A 14,057-nucleotide genomic window follows, 5' to 3' on the forward strand; every position below is an offset into this window, starting at 1 on the left:
TGGGGGGAGGAGAAGACTTCTAGAGGGAACAGTGTGTGGATGAGCCTGGAGATCGGGAGTGAGGGGAAACGACGGATACAGAACGGTCTAGGACAGAGAGATTGCGGTGGGGTCTGGGAATGAGGGAAGGGGGCGAGACGGACTGGATCCTGACTGGAGATTCGGAGTAATGGCTAGTTTACACGGGGCGACTTGACGCAAGATGTAGCCAGAGTGGAGTGGTCGTGGTCTAGCACGATATCACACGATATAACGGGGGTAGAGTAAAGAGTTCCCACGGTACTCGGCAATTCTGTCATTTGTGCGAGTGACATGTCCGTCTCCCGATCTTTCCCGAATGAACATCGTGGACTGTAGTGTAGTTAATCACGTGGCACAAATGATGTTACTTTGTTGTCACACACTCTATTCGTTTTTTTCACCCGAGCTCTTTAATGAGCTGAAGAATAATCTGTGTTTTTTTTTAGACAAATGTTGTTTTGTGTGATGCACCTTCTCTCAATATGTGCAAGAAGTCGTCTTTTTATTTTGTCAAATATGAATAAAGACTGTATCTCACATTGACCGTGATTATTGTGTTATTTTATGATCTACTGAGAGGTGAAACTTTCAGTCTGAAGAAACTTTCAGCCCGAAACGCCACCCGTTCCTTCTCTCCAGAGATGCTGCCTGTCCCGCTGAGTTGCTCCAAGCAACTGGTGTCTATCTTCAAAGGACTGACCAGGACTGCCTCTCTCTCTTTCTCTCTCTCTCTCCCCCTCCCTCTCTCTCACACAGGCATGAATGGAGGAACTCCGCGGGCCAGGCAGCATTTACCGTCCTTCTCTCCAGAGACGCTGCCTGTCCCGCTGAGTTGCTCCAAGCAACTGGTGTCTATCTTCAAAGGACTGACCAGGACTGCCTCTCTCTCTCTCTCTCTCTCTCTCTCTCTCCCCCCCTCTCTCTCTCACACAGGCATGAATGGATGAACTCCGCGGGACAGGCAGCATCTACGGAGAGAAACGAACAGCGACCCCTTCTTCAGGCTGCCTTATGTCTCCCCCCCCCCCCCACCCCAACTCCCACCCACACCCGCGAATGCTGGAGAAACTCAGCGGAACGTTGTCTATTTCCTTCGTTCCATAGATGCTGCTGCACCCGCTGAGTTTCTGCAGCATTCGCGTGTGTGGGTGGGAGTTGGGGGGGGGGGGGGGGGGGGGGGGGGGAGAGAGGACATAAGGCAACCTGAAGAATGGGTCGCTGTCCATTTCTCTCTGTAGATGCTGTCTGGCCCGCGGAGTTCCTCCAGTCATGCCTGTGTGAGAGAGGGAGGGAGGGAGAGAGAGAGAGAGAGAGAGAGAGACAGTCCTGGTCAGTCCTTTGAAGATAGACACCAGTTGCTTGGAGCAAACTCAGCGGGACAGGCAGCATCTCTGGAGAGAAGGAACGGGTGGCGTTTCGGGGTCGAGAGCCTTCTTCACACTCTCCCTCCCTCACTCTCACACAGGCATGAATGGAGGAACTCCGCGGGCCAGGCAGCATTTACGTTCCTTCTCTCCAGAGATGCTGCCTGTCCCGCTGAGTTGCTCCAAGCAACTGGTGTCTATCTTCAAACGCCTGACCAGGACTGCCTCGCTCTCTCTCTCTCTCTCCCTCCCTCTCTCTCCGTAAATGCTGTCTGGCCCGCGGAGTTCATCCATTCACGCCTGTGTGAGAGGGAGGGAGAGAGAGAGAGAGACGCACACTGCGAAATCTTACCTGCCTGTTTCAGTGACAGACACCCACCGCCAGTAAATGAAGACACCCCCATCTTTCAGACAAAAAGAGACACACTGACATTAATGAAATGCTTAGCTAGTTTTATTAGATTTGTATGTAAATAGCAAACTGGCTGGATTCACTCTATCCAACTTCCGGGTTCACCGTTGGCAGGAGTTCCCACGGTGACCGCAAGAGTTACTACCGATATCGCACGGGACACTTCGTTCATAAAATGTTGCAATGCTTAACCACAAGTGCACAAGACACTCTTGGACAAATTCAAACATGTTTGAATTTTCTCCCGAGTACCCAAGGTACACGATTACATGCCGTTAGCGCCACGGTGGTCCACGAATGCCGTATTGTTACCGCACGAGGTTCCCACGATGTCAAACTCTGGTTACCTCTTGCGTCAAGTCGCACCGTGAAAAGGGGGTTTAAGAACTGGAGTAAACCCGGGAGGAGTGGGAGAGATCCAGAGGAACGGGGAATCACGGAGCAGAATGGAAGGAGACATTAGTAATTACAAAACCCTTCCCCTTCTTCCCCCTCATCGACCGCCCGCCCTCCTCCCCTCCTCCTCTCTGCCCAACCTGGACGCACCTATTTCATAGTAACATAGAAACATAGAAAATAGGTGCAGGAGGAGGCCATTCGGCCCTTCGAGCCTGCACCGACATTCAATATGGTCATGACTGATCATCCAACTCAGTATCCTGTACCTGCCTTCTCTCCATACCCCCTGATCCCTTTAGCCATAAGGGCCACATCCAACTCCCTCTTAAATATAGCCAATGAACTGGCCTCAACCACCTTCTGTGGCAGAGAATTCCAGCGATTCACCACTCTGTGTGAAAAATGTTTTCCTCATCTCGCTCCTAAAAGATTCCCCCCTTATCCTTAAACTGTGACCCCTCGTTCTTGACTTCCCTAACATCGGGAACAATCTTTCTGCATCTAGCCTGTCCAACCACTTAAGGATTTTGGAAGTTTCTATGTGACCCCCCTCAATCTTCTAAATTCTAGCGAGTACAAGCCGAGTCTATCCAGTCTTTCTTCATATGAAAGTCCTGACATCCCAGGAATCAGTCTGGTGAAACTTCTTTGTACTCCCTCTATGGCACGACTGCCTTTCCTCAGACTAGGAGACCAAAACTGTACCCAATACTCCAGGTGTGGTTTCACCAAGCCCCTGTACAGCTGCAGTAGAACCTCCCTGCTCCTATACTCAAATCATTTTGCTATGAATGCTAACATACCATTCGCCTTCTTCACTGCCTGCTGCACCTGCATGCCTACTTTTAATGACTGGTGTACCATGACACCCAGGTCTTGTTGCATCTCCTCCTTTCCTAATCGGCCACCATTCAGATAATAGTCTACTTTCCTGTTATTGCCACCAAAGTGGATAACCTCACATTTATCCACATTATACTGCATCTGCCATGCATTTGCCCACTCACCCAGCCTATCCATGTCACCTTGCAGCCTCCTAGCATCCACCACACAGCTAACACTGCCCCCCAGCTTCGTATCATCCGGAAACGTGGAGATGTTGCATTCAATTCCCTCGTCCAAATCATTAATATATATCGTAAATAGCTGGGGTCCCAGCACTGAGCCTTGCGGTACCCCACTAGTCACTGCCTGTCATTGTGAAAATGATCTGTTTACTCCTACTATTTGCTTCCTGTCTGCCAGCCAGTTCTCTATCCACATCAATACTGAACCCCCAATACCGTGTGCTTTAAGTTTGTATACTAATCTGTTATGTGGGACCTTGTCGAAAGCCTTCTGAAAGTCCAGATATAACACATCCACTGGTTCTCCCTTATCCATTTTACTAGTTACATCCTCGAAAAATTCTATAAGATTCGTCAGACATGATTTACCTTTCATAAATCCATGCTGACTTTGTCCAATGATTTCATCACTTTCCAAATGTGCTGCTATCCCATCTTTAATAACTGATTCTAGCAATTTACCCACTACTGATGTTAGGCTAACTGGTCTGTAATTCCCCATTTTCTCTCTCCCTCCCTTTTTTAAATAGTGGGGTTACATTAGCTACCCTCCAATCCTCAGGATCTAGTCCAGAATCTAAAGAGTTTTTAAAAATTATCACTAATGCATCCACTATTTCTGGGGCTACTTCCTTAAATACTCTGGGATGAAGGCTATCTGGCCCTGGGGATTTATCGGCCTTTAATCCATTCAATTTATCTAACACCACTTCCCGGCTAACCTGAATTTCACTCAGTTCCTCCATCTCATTTGACCCCCGGTCCCCTGCTATTGCCGGCAGATTATTTATGCCTTCCTTAGTGAAGACAGAACCAAAGTAGTTATTCAATTGATCTGCCATGTCCTTGTTCCCCATGATCAATTCACCTGTTTCTGACTGCAAGGGACCAACATTTGTTTTAACTAATCTTTTTTTCTTCACATATCTACAAAAGTTTTTGCAGTCCGTTTTTATGTTCCCTGCCAGTTTTCTTTATTAATCTATTTATCCTTTCCTAATTAAGCCCTTTGTCCTCCTCTGCTGGACTGAATTTCTCCCAGTCCTTTTGGCAGGCTGCTTTTTCTGGCTAATTTGTCCGCTTCATCTTTTGTTTTGATACTATCCCTGATTCCCCTTGTTATCCATGGATTTCTCCTCTTTCCCATCCCTATCACTATCTCTCCCCCTCCTCTCACCTTCCCCACACCCACCTCTCCCCTTTCCCACCCCTCACCCAGCTCCTCCCACCCGCCTCTCCCCTTCCCTTCCACATATATTCCTTTTTTCTCGCTTCACAATTTACAATTCTTCAATCATTTTGTCTCACCTAACTTTTCATGTGTCGTGTTTGTCAACCATCTACCTATCAACTCCCCCTCCCCCACCTGTATGTCCTGTCCCTCTGCTCTTGCAACTTTGTTCCTTCCCCCCCCCCCCCCCCCCCCCCCCCCCCCCCCACAATCAGTCTGAAGAATGATTTTGATCCAAAACGTCGCGTATTCCTGTTCTCTGGAGATGCTACGTGATCCACTGAGTTATTCCAACGACAGACACAAAGTGCTGGAGCAACTAAGCGGATCAAGCAACATCTCTGTAGATAAAGGATGGGTGACGTTTTAAGTTCAGGACCCTTTTTCTGACCGAGAGAAGGGGGTTGGGGGAGTGAGCTGGAGGCGATAAAAGACCAGGACAAATCAGTGCTGGTAGCAGATGATGTCAGGCAGAGTGGTGGTGCCGTGGTAGGCTAATTGTTTGCGAAGGGAAGTGTGGTCTCAAGAGGGATACACTGTGGCAAACTGTGGAGTTAGTTACAGTGGTGACAATGTTACAATGCCTAGTTACAGTGGTTACAATGTTACAATGCCTAGTTACAGTGGTTACAATGTTACAATGCCTAGTTACAATGGGTACAATTGTACCTTATTTGTCACATGTAGTGAAATTCATTTTTGGATACAGTTCAGTACAGGTATTAGTCTCCATAAATACATTTTAGATCAGCATCTCAGATGCAGTATGTGTATAGCAGCATTAGTGCTGGGTTGAGAGGATGTTTCTACTCGTGGGAGAGTCTAGAACCATAGGTCATAGCCTCAGATTGAAAGGAAGTTTCTTTAGGAAGGAGATGAGGAGGAATGGCTTTAGTCAGAGAGTGGTGAATCTGTGGAATTCACTGCCACAAAAGGCTGTAAACGTCAAGTAAGTATACATGTTTAAGGCAGAGATAGATAGAGTTTGATTAGTACCTGTGTCAGGGCTTATGTGGGGAGGGTAAGGGAATGGGGTTAGGATGGAGAGATAGATCAGCCATGATTGAATTGTGCAGTAGACGTGAAGGGCCAAATGACCTAATTCTGTCCCTATCACTTATGAACATCATCTTATGTACACTGTGACAGCACAACAATAGTCAACAGTTTTGGCACCATGTTCAAGTCCCAGTTGTAAGTGCAGGGATCTTGATCTGACCATGAAGTCCATTGTTGCAGGGTCGGCCTGGCCAAGCATAGTGTGTAGTCCTCCGCCACTCCTCCATGGGTGTGGGCCGCATCCGGTCCATGTGCTCGGCCACTTGGAGCAGCTCCCAGTCCAGCTGAGCCTCAGGCTGCTGCAGGGCCTCCAGCAACCCACTCCCGTGTGTCTAGACACTGCAAACCCTCCCGCAGCCAGTCTGCATTTGGAATCCTCCCACTCTGGGCCGGTGAGCTGGGCCTTCCTGGTGAGTTCCCGGTACACGGTGGGCAAACCGGGATTGCTGGTGGGAGGCGGCAAGGAGGGATAGAGGGAGGGGAGTGTTAGTCCGATAGACACAACAAACTGGAATAACTCAGCAGGTCAGACAGCATCTGTGGAGAAAAGGAATAGGTGATGTTTCAGATCAAGACTCTTCCTCAGTAAGGTTCAGTAAGGTTGCTAGAAATGAGAGAATTCAAAGTTGATACTGCTGGGTTGTAAGCTGCCCAAGTGAAATATGAGGTGCTATTCCTCCAATTTGTGTGTGGCCTCACTGGCAATGGAGGAGGCCCAGGACAGAAAGGTCAGTGTGGGAACGGGAAGGGTTGTTAAAATGGTTGGCAACTGAGTGATCACGCATTCCTCAGCAGTTATTCCAGCATTGTGTATATTTTCATAAGCCGGTATCTGCAGTTCCTTGTATCCACGGGCGACATCAATGTCCAGGACAATTCGCAGAGTCTGAAGAAGGGTCTTGACCCAAAATGTCACCTATTCCTTTTCTCCAGAGATGCTGCCTGTCCCGCTGAGTTAATCCAGCTTTTTGTGTCTATCTAGTGCCCAGGACAAAGCAGTGATCACGGTACAGGGCAGTAAGGGAAACCTGCATGTTGCAGGACATGAGCAACCACATATCTCCTTGAAATATTGCTCCTCTCCTCAAACCAATGCCCTTTAGCATTTGATATTTCCATTCTGGGATTCTGACTGTCTACTCTGTGGTGTGACTGGAAGATTACACCCTCTCTCCCTCCTCCATCTCTCCCATGCATCCCCCTCTTTCACCCACACCCCTCACCCACACCCTTCACACCTACACCCCTCACCCTCACCCTTCACCCCTCATCCTTCACCCCTCCCCCTCCCACACCCACACCCTTCAAACCTCAGCCTATCCCCCCCCCCACCCCTCAACCCCCCTCACCTTCCCACGCCGTCACCCTCCCACACCCCTCAGCCCTCACCCCCCTGCCCCTCACCTCCTCCATCATCATCCCGTCACCCACCCCTCACCCACACCCCTCCTAACCCCTTCACCCTCACACCCCTCACCCTCCCACACCCACCACACACCCCCTTGAGCAACCTGTGCGTTTCACCTACACCTCACCCACACACTCTTCCCCCACCCACACCACACATACCCACACGACCCACATCCGTCAACCAGATAACCCACCCTCTCACTCACACCTCTCTCTTCACCCACCCCTCTTCCCACCGCATCCTCTTCACACCCCTTCCTCTCACCAGCCCACCCCCTGCACCCCTCCCTCTCCCCTTGTGTACTTCTCCCTCCTCTGTTTGCCTCGTGATCATCCATTCCGTTATCGCTCGCTGTGTGTGTTGCCGCTTCCCCCGTTGCCCGTGTGCAGCCACCCTCCCCTGTTCCTCTGCTGGATTTCATCACATCTCTCTGCTCCATTCCAGGGGGGATGTTTGTCCCCTATTACACGGGGAAGGTGATCGACATCCTGGGCTCCCAGTATGACCAGCGCATCTTCCTCTTTGCCATCTTCTGCATGTGTGCCACGTCCATGGGAAGGTGAACATCGCAGAGTGGACCAGCCTCCACAACACTGACCAGGGGCTGGTGGTAGGAGTGGGAGGGGGTAGTGGAGTGGGTAGTGGAGGGGGTGGGGTTAGTGGAGAGGGTGGTTGGAGGGGTGGGTGAGCGTGGGGGTGTGGTGGGAGGGGGTAGTGGTGGGGGTAGGGTCATGTTCATAAGTGATAGGAGCAAAATCAGGCCATTTGGCCCATCCTTCCGAACCTTCTGAATTTTGTAGTCAGCAGGGCATATCGCCCACTTGGACAATTTTACATTTTTTATCAAGCCATTTAACCTACAAACCTGTACGTATTTGGAATGTGGGAGGAAACCGAAGTTCTCCGAGAAAACCGATGCAGACCACGGGAAGAAGGTACTAACTCCATACAGACAGCACCCGTAGTCGGGATCGAACCCGGGTCTCTGGCGCTGCATTTTGCTGTATGTTAGCAACATTACCGCTGTGCCACAGTGACTGCCCTCAAGTCTACTCTGCCATTCAATCACGGCTGATCTATCTCTCCCTGCTAACCCCATTGTCCTGCCTTCTCCCCATAACAACTTGACACCTGTACTAATCAAGAATCTATCTACCTCTGTCTTCAAAACACCAATTTTCTTGGCTCCACAGCCATTCAGGGCACTGAGTTCCACAGATTCACCACCCTCTGACTAAATAAATTCCTCCTCATCTCCTTTCAAGAGAAAAGTCCTTTAATTCTGATGGTGTGCCCTCTAGTCCTGGACTCTCTGACTAGTGGAAACATCCTCTGCATATCCACTCTATCCTAGCCTTTCACTATTCGGGGGGGAAGGAGTTTCTTCCCACCTCCCTCTGTAAGTTGCCCCTGCAAGACTGGCGGGTCCAGTAATCAGCTGTGTCAGTCAGTGGCTGAACCAGACACGGGCAGCACAATGGCGCAGCTGGTAGATCCACTGCCTCACAAGCCAGAGAAATGGGTCCTGACCTCGGGTGCTCTCTGTGTTGTTAGTGACTGCATGTGTTTTCTCAGGTGCTCCGGTTTCCTGCAGAAGGATCTGCAGATGATGGTTTAAAACAAAGATAGACACAAACAGCTGGAGTAACTCAGCGGGTCAAACAGCATATCTGGAGAAAAAGAATAGGTGACTTTTCGGGTCGGAAGAAGGATCTTAACCAGAAACAATACCTATTCCTTTTGTCCATAGATGCTGACTGACTCGCTGAGTTACTCCAGCCTTTTGCGTCTATCTTCAGGTGTGTAGGTTATTTGGCCTCTCTTCATTGCTGTTGGAGTGTGGGGAGTGGATGAGAAACTGGGATAACATAGAACTAGTGGGAATGGGCGATTGACGGTGGGCGTGGACTCGGTGGGCCGCAGGGCATGTTTCTGAGCTGTATCTTTGTAAATAAAGAGCAAGGAGGTGGTGGGGTCTACCACTGACACTGAGACTAACTCTGACACTGAACATGGGACTTGTGTTGTCAGTTCCATTGCAGCCGGCGTGCGCGGAGGCCTCTTCATGTTCACAATGTCCAGGCTCAGCAGACGCATCCGTAGTCAACTCTTCTCCTCCCTGGTGCAGCAGGAGATCGCATTCTTTGACGCCACCAAGGCTGGTAAGGATACAGTGATGCTGCCCAATATCACTGCAGCTACCTGGTGATGAGAGGCTGCCATTACTCATACACACATACACACACAAGGTGCGGGACAAGATGGGCTGAAGGGCCTGTTTGTATGTTGTATAGATCCTAGACTTGAATAATGCTAGAATAATGAAATGCCAGGATAGAGTGAATGTGGAGAGGATATTCCCATTAACGGGAGAGTCTAGGATGGGAATAAAAGGACATTCCTTTGGACGAGATGAGAAGGGATTTCTTCAGTCAAAGGGTGGTGAATCTGCAGAATACATTGCCACGGATGGCTATAGACATTCTTTAGGTGGAGATTGATAGGTTGATTGGTACAGGTGTCAGAGGGTAGGGGAGAATTCAGGAGAATGGGGTTTGAGAGCGAAATATAAATCGCACATGATTGAATGGCAGAGTAGACTTGATGGGCCGAATGGCCTAATTCTGCTCCTAGAAATTATCAACATTAGACTTTATTGGGCCTCCTCTCTCAAGAATTATAGTGTGATCTTCATCAGCTGGTCATAGGGGCTGAGGATGGCTATGGAAATACATGCAAGGTTTTGCAGTATGGGAAGTCAAACCTGGGCAGCACCTATGTAGTCAATGCTAGGGTCTTGAGGTATGTGTAGAGCAGAGGTATGTAGGACTGCAAATATACAATCCCCAAAATGATGTTGTAAGTAGATTGGGCGATGAGCTTAACATCTGTTGTTGGAAAGTTACTGGAGAGTATCCTGATGGATAGAATTAATAGGCATTTACTGTAGATGAACAAGGGCTGCTACAGGAGAGTCAGCATGGTTTTGTATTTGGGAGGTTGTGTGTCTCACAAATCTGATTACGTTTTTTGAAGATGTGACCAAAAAGGTTGATGAGATGAAATGGCCCTTTCATTGGAAAGTGAACCAAAATGTCACACGAGGAACTGAAATAAATTTCCATTAGGTGAGAAATAGTATTGGGTAGGCTAATGGGACTGAAGGATGATGAAAATCCTGGGCCAGATGGGCTGCATCCCAGTGTCCTCAAGGAGGTGGCTCTAGAAATAGTGGACGCATTAGTGATCATTTTCCAATGTTCAATAGATTCAGGATCAGTTCCTGTGGATTGGAGGATAGCTAATGTTATCCCACTTTTCAAGAAAGGAGCGAGAGAGAAAACGGGGAATTACAGACCAGTTAGCCTGACTTCGGTGGTGGGAAAGATGCTGGAGTCAATTACTAAAGAGGTAATAATGGGGCATTGGGATAGCAGTAAAAGGATTAGTCCAAGTCCACATGGATTTATGAATGGGAAATCATGCTTGACTAATCTTCTGGAATTTCTTGAGGATGTGACAAGTAAAATGGATAAAGGGGTGCCAGTGGATGTAGTGTATCTAGACTTTCAGAATGCCTTTGATAAGGTCCCGCAAGGGAGTGGTTACTAAAATTAGAGCACATGGTATTGGGTGTAGGGTGTTGACATGGATAGAAAATTGGTTGGCAGACCAGAAGCTGACAGTAGGAGTGAACCGGTCATTTTCAGAATGGCAGGCAGTGGCGAATGGAATGCCGCAAGGCTCAGTGTTGGGGCAGAAACTGTTTACCATATATATTAATTATTTGGAAGAGGAAATTAGGAGCATACTAGCAAGTTTGCGGATGACACAAAGCTGGGTGGCAGTGTGAACTGTGAAGAGGATGTTAGGAGGTTGCAGGGGGACCGGGAAAGGTTGAGTGAATGGGCAGATGCGTGGCAGATGCAGTATAATATAGATAAATGTGAGGTTATCTACTTTGGCGGCAAAAACAAGGGGGCAGATTATTATCTCAATGGGGTTAGGTTAGGTAAGGGGGAGGTGCAGCGAGACCTGGGCGTCCTTGTACACCCGTCACTAAAAGTTGGCGTGCAGGTGCAGCAGGCAGTGAAGAAAGCTAATGGAATGTTGGCCTTCATATCAAGAGGATTTCAGTATAGGAGTAAATAGGTTCTTCTGCAGTTGTATTGGGCTCTGTTGAGACGACATCTAGAGTATTGTGCACCATTTTGGTCTCATAATTTGAGGAAGGACATCCTTGTGATTGAGGCAGTTCACGAAATTGATCCCTGGGATTGCGAGTCTGTCATGTGAGGAAAGATTGAAAAGACTAGGCTTGTATTCACTGGAGTTTACAAAGATGAGGGGATATTTTATAGAAACATATAAATATTTTAAAAGGACTGGACAAGCTAGATGCAGGAAAAATGTTCCCAATGCTGGGCAAGTCCAGAACCAGGGGCCACAGTCTTAGAATAAATAGAGGTCATTTAAGACTGAGGTGAGAAAAAAACGTTTTCACCCAAAGTTGTGAATTTATGGAATTCCCTGCCACAGAGGGCAGTGGAGGGCAAGTCACTGGATGGATTTAAGAGAGAGTTAGATAGAGCCCTAGGGGCTAGTGGAGTCAAGGGATATGGGGAGAAGGCAGGCACGGGTTATTGATCGGGGACGATCAGCCATGATTGCAATGAAGTGGAATAGCCCAGGGCCTCTCTTCATCTAAATTCGGCCCAGCCTTTGGTCCACCGAGTCCGCGCCGACCAGCGATCCCCACAGTTTAACCCTATCCTACACACACTAGGAACAATTTACACTTATACCAAGTAACTAAACCCAAGCCAATTAACCTACAACCCTGTAAGTCTTTGGAATGTGGGAGGGAATCTACTATCTCAGATAAAACGCACGTGGTCACGGGAAGAACGTACACTCAGAACAGACAGCACCCGGAGTCAGGATCGAACCCAGGTCTCTGGTGCTGCAAGCGCTGTAAGGCAGCAACACTACCGCTGTGCCACCGTGTCTCCCCTCAGTTTCTGACACTACGAAGAAATCAATCCAAGTTGGTTCAAGCATCCCTGTGGGCCGGTCTACACAACATGAGCACGCAGACTCCATAACATTAGCAACACTGGGTGGCACATTGACTTAGCAGGAAGACTTGCTGCCTCACAGCGCCAGAGACCTGGGTCCGATCCTGCCCTCGGGCCCTGTCTAAGTGGAGTTTGCACGTTCTCCCATTGACCACTTGGTTTCCTGTGGGTGCTCTGGTTTCATCCTACATCCTAAATACATGCGGGTTTGTAGGTGAATTCGCTCTCTGTAAATTATCCTAGTGTGTAGGGAGTGGATGAGAAAGTGGGATAACATAGAACCATGTGAACGGGTGATCAGTCGTCGGCATGGACTGGATGAGCTGAAGGGCCAGTTTCCATGATATATCCATTTGCTTCAAATGCTGCACTAGAATTGATTTTGTTGTACACTGCTGTGAACTATCCTGTATTGTAGCTGGTGAACACAGTGTGGACAGCTAGCACACGACGTTCCTCATTATCAGTGGTGTGTTCTGTCCGCAGGGGACATCACCAGCCGCCTCTCCACGGACACCACACTCATGAGCCGCTCGGTTGGACTCAATGTTAACGTCTTGCTGCGCAGTCTGGTGAACACGCTGGGAATCATTTCCTTCATGTTCAGCCTCTCCTGGAAGCTTACCCTTCTGATCTTCATCGAATCTCCCCTCACCATCCTGATTCAGAAGTTGTATAACCGGTATCATATGGTGAGTACACATCCACCCAGACCACACGTCACTGTCGGATACCGACACCACAAACAGCTGCAGCTCCTGGAATCAAAACCTATTTATCACGTACAAAGTCACAGAGGCACACAGCACAAAAACAGGCCTTTTGGCCCTATGTCCATGCCAAACCTGATGCACCATCTTAGTTTAGTTTAGAGATACAACATGGGAACACCCTCTTCAACCCACTGAGTCCTTGCTGAACAGTGATCCCTGCACATTGGCACTAATTTACACACACTAGGGACAATTTACCATTTTTCCAAAGCCAATTAAACCTGTAGAAATAAAATCATTTTAAATGCTGGAGCAACTCAGTGGGTCAGGCAGCATTTCTGGGTAGAAGGAATGGGTGATGTTCCGGGTCGTGACCCTTCTTCAGACTGATGTCAGGGGAGGCTGTGAGCCAGAGATAGAATGTAGTCAGGAACAGTAAGACTAGTAGCAGATCTGGGAAAGGCTATTTGAAATATCACAAAGAGGGAGGTCAGGGGAATGGTGAACACACAGCAAGGGTGGGGGGTTGAGGTCGGAGGATGGCAGGTAAGTGGATGGAGGCTGGGGCAATGTCTGGTGGGGGGTGGTGGGTGTTCAGAGAGGAGGGGGACAGGAGGACTATAGTATGGGTGGGGAGTAGGTGGGGGCACCTGGTTAAAAGGGGAAGAACCAGTGGAATCCCCACTGACGTTCCCTGTAGAAGGTGGTGGTGGGGGGGGGGGGGGGGGGGAGCAGTAGGACCCAGCACAGTCAGACCCCGTGGTGTGGGAGTCTGCATCGTGGGATTGTGGGCCCGGTGCTGAGCCTGGGATTCGGGTAAGGTGAAGGCTGCGGCCTACTGGTGGGTGGTGGAATGGCAGGTTTCGGCAGAGTCGCGGGTGAAGGCCTGTGGGGTGGGGGTGGGGGGACTGGATAGGGGAAACGTTTCCCCCTCGGGGTTCCACCAGTGACTCTGCCGAAACCCTCACCACTCCACCGCCCATCAGCGGGCCGCAGCTGTTCTCTTACCCGAGTCTCCACCTCCCCACCTTGGTCGTGTGTTCACCCCCCCCCCCCCCCCCCCCCTGACCTGACCTCCCCCTTGTAATATTACCCTCAGCCCTTGCTTTCCCCCTCTCTCCATCCCCTTCTCTTCACAATTCTCCCACCTGTCTTACTGTCTCTGACTGCATTCTATCTTTGTCCCGCCCACTCCCCTGACATCAGTCTTAATCCCAAACGTCACCCATTCCTTCTACCCGGAGACGCTGCCTGACCCACTGAGTTGTGCCTGCATGTTGTGTCTACCTTCAATTTAAACCA

The 14,057-nt window shown here is 49.2% G+C and overlaps 2 protein-coding genes across 5 annotated transcripts in view; one reads left to right on the forward strand and one right to left on the reverse strand.

Moving 5' to 3' along the window:
* Nucleotides 1–14,057, reverse strand: part of LOC129693360 (zinc-binding protein A33-like) — a 127,837-nt gene that overhangs the window by 58,682 nt on the left and 55,098 nt on the right. The gene's annotated exons all lie outside the window — the stretch shown is intronic.
* LOC129693359 (antigen peptide transporter 2-like) overlaps nucleotides 1–14,057 on the forward strand; it is a 34,957-nt gene that overhangs the window by 1,199 nt on the left and 19,701 nt on the right. For 2 of the 3 annotated variants that reach the window (XM_055630201.1, XM_055630202.1), the window contains exons 2-4: nucleotides 7,409–7,523; nucleotides 8,996–9,126; nucleotides 12,529–12,734. In XM_055630201.1, coding sequence (XP_055486176.1) covers nucleotides 7,409–7,523; nucleotides 8,996–9,126; nucleotides 12,529–12,734 — 452 coding nt within the window. Of the gene's footprint in view, nucleotides 1–2,184; nucleotides 2,260–7,408; nucleotides 7,524–8,995; nucleotides 9,127–12,528; nucleotides 12,735–14,057 lie in introns of those variants that run through there. The other variant, XM_055630203.1, reaches the window with a different exon arrangement.

This window comes from Leucoraja erinacea, unplaced genomic scaffold, assembly GCF_028641065.1.
Source record: "Leucoraja erinacea ecotype New England unplaced genomic scaffold, Leri_hhj_1 Leri_268S, whole genome shotgun sequence".
Lineage (NCBI taxonomy): Eukaryota > Metazoa > Chordata > Chondrichthyes > Rajiformes > Rajidae > Leucoraja > Leucoraja erinaceus.